Source organism: Lycorma delicatula, chromosome 9 (genome assembly GCF_047948215.1).
Source record: "Lycorma delicatula isolate Av1 chromosome 9, ASM4794821v1, whole genome shotgun sequence".
NCBI lineage: Eukaryota > Metazoa > Arthropoda > Insecta > Hemiptera > Fulgoridae > Lycorma > Lycorma delicatula.
In genome coordinates this window covers 34,163,494-34,171,010 of record NC_134463.1, presented here as the reverse complement: position 1 = coordinate 34,171,010, position 7,517 = coordinate 34,163,494, and the positions used below count along the sequence as shown (strand labels likewise).

At 28.8% G+C, this 7,517-nt stretch overlaps 1 protein-coding gene across 1 annotated transcript in view; it reads right to left on the bottom strand.

Annotated features, from left to right (window-relative positions):
- Positions 1–205: 205 nt before the first annotated feature.
- Positions 206–7,517, bottom strand: part of LOC142330453 (katanin-interacting protein-like) — a 51,018-nt gene continuing 43,706 nt past the window's right edge. Inside the window, exons 14-15 of the mRNA XM_075375694.1 lie at positions 5,979–6,127; positions 206–383 (exon numbers count right to left, since the gene is read on the bottom strand). Of these exons, the coding sequence (XP_075231809.1) occupies positions 206–383; positions 5,979–6,127 (327 nt within the window). The remainder of the gene's footprint in view (positions 384–5,978; positions 6,128–7,517) is intronic.

Sequence of the window (7,517 nt, the reverse complement as noted above, 5' to 3'; positions counted from 1 at the left end):
ACTATTAAAATAAAATAAAAATTCCTAAATCTGCTGTCTTAGAAAGGAAATAAAATTATATGTATATAAAAATTACTAAATACAACATTATTTAAAAAGCAATATCATTTCTTTTATATATTAAGTTATCGTTTTTATTTTTCTCTGATTTTCTTTTATAATAATTATTATTCCAACATGTTAGATGCAGTTCTTTTTTCCTTTGTCAGGATCCTAATGTGTCATTATTTTTAGAATTTACTCCAGATACTGAAGGTGTTGGAGTGTATAATGATGTCAGTGGCCTTTGTGATTGATCTGCGGATATTAATGATCCTCCTGAAGTTGTTCTTGAGTTGTCTAATGATGTAATTAAATCAAGTTCATGACCAAAATGGCTGCATCTGTAGGAAAAAGCTAATATAGTTTAAAAATAGTTATTCAAAGATTATTTTTATTCATTTTATATAATATTTAATACCTTTCACAGAGTATTAATGGCATTAGTAATACCTGATGTGCACCTGGAAAATCTACTTAATCTGTAGTTCACAATTTGTTGTTCCTATTATTAACAGAAAATTCAAATTAGAAATATATTCAGATCACATAAATATATAATTTCAAGGTAGATGATTAAACCAAGTTCCTGTAACCTAAGCGCAGATTCTTAGCTTCTTCACGACACCTGGGTTCAGTTTTCTTAATGATTGTTCTCAATTTGAAATCTTATTCAGTTTAATTCTCAGTTAGTTAAAAATCTATATATTCTAAAAAAATTGACTTCTTAACTAAACTAAGAGGAAAAATCTGTTACGAGCTAGATCATCTGGAGATCCTGATGACAATGATTAAAAAATTATTTTAACATGGCTATAATTTCATTTGCAGTACGACGGTAAAACTATTTTGTTGAAAATAAAATTCTTATTCATTAACCTCTAATATCAATACACATTTGAATGTCATGATAAAATTCAGTTGTTAGTTTTATTAAAAAAGGACCCTATGTGCTACCTAAAGTAGTAGAAGTTTTTATGCTAAAATTTTATGATTGTATGCGATGCGAATATTTTCACCATTCCATATTCAGTTATTTTAATTTACTACCAGGCATCCTAGTGAGCCATCAAGCTTCTTCATTGTAATCAAAAAGGAAACCTTTCTTAGATTTTCATGTAAGAACAGTTATAAATAGTACAATGTTTAATATATACGAGGTATGTTTTTAAAGTAAGGTTCATTCTGAATTTCCCGCCTGCATACATGCTTAAACAAATGGTGCTTGTGTAGCTAAGTTATTTCAATCAATAGTCAGCTGTTAGCAACAACAGTTGCTAACAGTCATTTTGTTATCACTTCTTTACATTCATCCATTTACAATGAGTGCTACAATTTGTGATCTTGCAGCGGAAGTACAAGGAGTAATTAAAATTTTTGATGTAAAAAACAATTCTGTAGCTGAATTCACAGGCAAATTTGTAACATTTTCATTTTCATGGTGATAACAGATGTTTGAGTGAAAAAGTTCAAGAAAACTAGCATTTTTAACTGAAAAATTATGTGGCAGATGGGTGTTGAAAATGTTAATCACACAAGGAAAAATGTTTTGTTGCAGTGTATGAATTTTTGTGACGTTCTGAAAATCAAGGTAATGAACTGTTTGGTCACATTGTTATCAGAGATGAAATTTTGATTTCTTATTGAACATCAACAAAGCAGCAGTCAATGCGATGGCGGTATTACTTTTGGTAAAGAAGCTTATGGTTTAAAAAAAAATCCCATATCACTTGTTTTATAAAATGCTTCTAAAACTTTTTCATGTTTTGCACTTTTTTACATGTCAGCAGTAACAGCAGTACTATGATTGCTAAATCCAATCAGCAAGACACCCTTCTTGTTTAACAAAACGGTAACCATAAGCTTTTTAAACAAGAAGGGTGTTGCTGATTGGATTTAGCGATCATAGTACTGCTGTTACTGCTGACATGTATTGCAAAACATTAAAAAGTTTTAGAAGCATTTTATAAAACAAGTGATATGGGATTTTTTTTGCATGACAATGCCCAGCCATACACAGCAAATAAGACAATTAAGCATTTGGAAAATCTATCATCCACCCCATAAGCCCTGACTTCACCTTAAACAGTGGGTTGCATCACAAAAGTTTGACAATGATAATGGATTGAAAAATGGCATTACTGCATGGTTTAAGTTATTGGCTGTGGAATTTCTTGAAGAGGGAATGAAGAAGCTAGTGAAATGTCATGAAAAATGTGTTGAAATTGAAGGCAGCTATGTACAAAAATAGTAAATAAATATAGTTTTTAAGCGAAAGTTTTGATCATATTACTTCAGTTTTGTTTTTATTTCAAAACATATTTTACTTTAAAAACATGCTTCATAATTACTTGCATGCACATAATTTGTATGTTTATTATAATATTAGTATTACAAATTATTATATATGATAAACCTGAGTTGAAGACCTTTCTGTGGATGAGCTTAAACTTTTAAAGCCCCTGACTCTGGCATAATATAAAAAAATAAGTATTTATGATACAAATATTGAAATATACCTACAACTATACACACACAAGTAGTTGGATCAAATATAGATCTATTTGTAATGGTTTTTACATGGATATTTTTAAAGTTTTTCCTTATGAACAATTTTTTCTTATGTTTTAATTCAATTACTAGCTATAAATTCTACTCCATATGTCATAGTCAGGGTTTTATTTGTTAATTAACTTTATTTCCTACTTTTTAATTTTTAAAGTTCTGTAGCTCACTAAGAAAAAGGGTTCAAAAACCCCTGTAGGATTATTCTTAATTAACTTCTAGTGTGCCCTACATCGCTCACGTTTTCGATTCGTCCATCCTTCAAGGCTTGATGCATCACATGCTTTTTAAAACTAACTGAATACCTACTTTATTGTCATTTACTTATATTTTTAATGTTTTTATTATAATTGGAATCCTTTTGTCAAGAACTATCATTTGAATAACGATACTGTTGGTGATTAAAAATAGTAAAAATTTTGAATTCAACATTATGGCAACTAGCATCTGCCATATTAATCATTTAGTGGCATCACCTGGAATATCAGGATGAATCCAATGAATGACACCTCATTTGTCAAAATCAGCCCTGAAGTTTGGGCTCAAGAATGAAACTAACGAACACCAATAATATGCACACACATGCATTACTCTCCTTTTGGTTTTGCCATGGTCAAATAAATATTGGTCAACACCTCAAACCTATTTTTAACAACAAAAGATCAAAACTACAAAAAATATTGTAAATATATTTCCCATCAGATAGTAAGCCTTCAATTTTAACTTTTTGTATACAAAAAAAAGTAACTATTGCAAGAAAAAGTTTGACAAAGATTTTTCAGAATGAATGAGTTAAATATATTCCTTTGTGTCCTTCAAAGCTACTGTGGTCAACAGTTGGTTTGCCTTTGATTCTGTATACTCACAGACTAGCAAAAAATATATCAAACAGGATAATGCTTACTTATTGGGAACTGCAGACTGAGATTTTTACCTGAAACTCATTGTTCACATTTTAAACATTTATGTATGAAATAAGTCTCTACACTTATTTTTAAAAAAATGAAATATCTAATAATACAAAGGAATGGTTTGAGAAATGTCAAAGTTATTTTCAACTGCTAGAATGACAATTCTTTTGTACAAGTTTGCCATCTGCAAAATAGAGTAACATAAAATTCATCATTGCTTAAGTTATACAGTGTTACTTCAAAGGGTTACATCAATTATAAAAAAATGTTAAATTAAGTTCTCTTTATAAACCTAAGATTACATACTTACACTTTTTCTAAATCAAAATTTCAGAGTTGTATCGAAATAAAATAGAATCTTAAATTCTATAAATTTTTTCTTATATTTTATTATAAAAAATTTTTATTTTGAAAATTTTGGTAAGACTTAAAACGAAGATAATTTCCATCAAATATATTTTAAACTTCTATTTGGACTGATTCAAATTTTTAAAGGCACCAATATTTCTTTTACAAAAAATATTTTTTAGTTTTTTTTCTCAGGAAATGGGCTGAAATTTTAGTTATGTAGAACTTTGTTTCAAAAGTGCAGATTTTCCAAATGCAAATTATTCCCATTTAACAACTAAAATTTCTATTTAACAGATTTTACTCAAATTATTTGATAAATTTATAAATAGATATATTAATTAAAAACATACATGCAAAATAAAAGAGTAGAAACAGTATGGATATAAAAAAAAATGATTACTGTATTTCAATATTTTAAGCATTTAATAATTATAAATACTGTTCTATTTTTTGTCAAGTTTTAATTAGCAGGAAGTCTTGTCTATGACTGTTTAGATTAATATGAATGAAATGTGTAAACTTTAATCGTTTATTACTTCTAAATCTCAACAAGTGAGCCAAGGAACAATTAAAATTTTCAATTTTCAATATAGAAAACTTTTAGTTCTTTTCTTATGAAAATACTGAAAACTACTTCAACAACTGAACATTTAATAATAATATTAAAGGAATGCACTACTAATAATATATCAGATTTGTTTATATATTATATAATGCCTTTAAAAACATCATGAATTACTTCAAAAAGATCTAAGAGTTAATTGAAAGTAATGGCTACTGACAACTGTAATCATTGTAGAACCAATCATTTTGACAATGTTAAATTTTCAGAATTTGTTATTAAGAGCTGGACAGATTAAAAATGATAGAATAAGTAGAAATACAGGTAAATGAATGTCTGTTACTTGATGGTGGAATGATGACAGCTAATTATCCTGATAATGAAGAAATAACAAAGATGATAAATTTAAAAAAATAAATAAGATTCAGAAGTGGTACATGAAGATATGATTGTTGATGTAAAGAATAACTGTAAACATTTGATAAGATAATAGTGACCTAATATATGTAGATTTATATCATATTATATATGTTATGATTTTTTAATATATAATTTTACCACTTTCTGTTCAATGAATTTTCTAACTATTTTAAACACAAAAACATGCAAAATGCTATTTTGAAATTTCATAAACATTCTCTCATGTATAGAACATAGTAATAAAACAAGGCCTAGATGAAAAACCAAAGTATATATTTCAATTTATTTCTGCTAAAGTTGGATCTGTACAATGAATATTTTTTTTACGCATTCCTATATCAGTATTATTCAATGTGTTAAAGAAAATACATAATTCTTTGTATGGAATTGAGGAAACATAACCTAAATTATAAATTAATAAAATATTTTAAAAATCCCTGGTTTTTTTTAATATTAAGTCAGGTAATTGGTTGGGAGTCAAAGTTAAGTTCTCCTCTCATTGTAAATGTGTAAAGTATCAGCTAACCTAGCTGGACAGTGACACATTAGGTTACAAAATGGTTTGATCAACCAGACTATCACTAGATTGAAAAGTCAGTTATACTCTTACCACTATACATTAATATTAAATGTGTTCAACAGCATATTATTGCAATAGATTGAAAATTAACAATTATCTGTATCCATCATCTAATTTGACATTTTTATTTATATTTCACTTAAATTCAGTTTTAAGTAGGTCTTTTTCAGATGTGAAAGGTATTAAAATCATACGATGGTATGTCTGAAATGAAGTGTACAAAACGTTATGGATTTTAAAAAAACTAATTGCCTTTTGAGTGGCATTTAATAAATTTAAAAATAAATAATTATATCTATTCTAAATACTTTGGGAATAAAGAATTAAATTCATTGAAGTTTATATAGTTTCCCCAGCTGCAGCAGTCTTGAAAAAATGTTTTTAGTCTTGGCTTAAAATATGGGATTTCATTTTAAATTATAATTGATTTAAAGTAAAACTAGTCAAATGTAGCAATTAAAATCAAAAAATATTTGCAGATTTTTAACCAAACTATTGAAAAGAATTTGCAAACAAGAAAAAATTTATAATAAATATGAAGGATACATACGCAACTTGTGTACCACGTTCTCGTCGGGCCAGTTCTCTGTCATTTGAAAATAGTACAGTTCTATAAGGAACATGTTTATTATTCCTACCTAGCCCAATACCAACTGTGTCTAAAACACCATTATAAACAAGCAGATCATCTACTAGTATCTGTAAAAAAAAAAATTATTGATAAACATGATACCATAACAGCAAAATGTACATTTTATATTTCATGTATTTATTAGCTTTAAAAATGATGTGATAATTACAGAGTGAGCTAAAAGATACGAAACCCAATAATTAATATTCTTAGAAAATCTTTATTAACATAATATACTCTATTGCAATTTGTAGATGAACAAAAAGTATTTATATTTATTTTTCTCACAATAGATGCTGGAAATGCCCTCCATCTGCTGCTACACATGCCTCAACATCATACGTTAGTTGCTGCTTTTCAGATGGTTGCTGCACTTATGCGGGATATTTTGTCTTCGATGTTGTACTTGAATTGGTCGATTATGTGAGGTTATTTCTTATAAGACATTAACATTTAGATCTCCCAAATAAAAAAATTAATGGGGGGGATTAAATCTGGCAATCTAGGCGGCCACAATCCATGAGAAATTATGTGTTCCCAAAGAACTTGCCAACATTAGTTTTGTGTTATTTACTGTGTGTGCCATGGCACTCTCTTGCTGCAGCCAGCAGTCTCATTCATCTGCCTTTAACCATGAATTGCATGATGTCCTGGTTTCACCTGTTATAGTTTCCATGAAAAAAATTGAAACTATATATATTTACCGCAATATCGCACACCAACTCCAACCTTCTGTGAATGTAACTTGTCTCGTAGAAAATGCGAAGGTTTTCTGAACTCCAGAATCTGTCATTCTGGTTGTTTACATAGCCACTTAAGTGAAACCATCCTTTATCTAATAATAATAATAATAATCCAACACCCAAACACTGCTGTGAATAAAACACAAAAATCATTGACAGTAATGTAGATTTTTCCCCTATCAGGTCCTCAAAGCTCATGCACAATGTGAATGCAATATGGATGGAGTTTCAGCTTCTTTGTGGCTTTGCAAATACTCCTTTAAGATACTCCTTTAAGATATTCCGTTTTATTGACACAAGTTTTCGTATCAAATTTCTTGGTGAATGTTCCAAGGATAAGTGGATACTTTCCAAGGACTTATCATTTAAAACTGTATGTCAGACCCTTTACATTCATCACACTACTAGTTTTTCTAAAACAAGCGACTGTGCACAAAATCATTGATTTTATGATTGACAGACCCGCGATTCAGGAAAAGCTACCCTAAAGTCTTCCTGACATTTTAAGAATGACTGCGATTAAAAGTAAGTTTCAACAATGAATGCACACTGAGCCTAGGAAAAATGCTTGTTTGACTGCTCACAGCTTATTCACCACTGTCATCAAAAAGGGGATAACATGTGCTATTCTTCTACTGCAAGGTTACCCACCACCAAAAAACTAAATTTCCATCTGTAATGTTTTTGAATTTAAGGTTATGTATCTTTTGGCTCA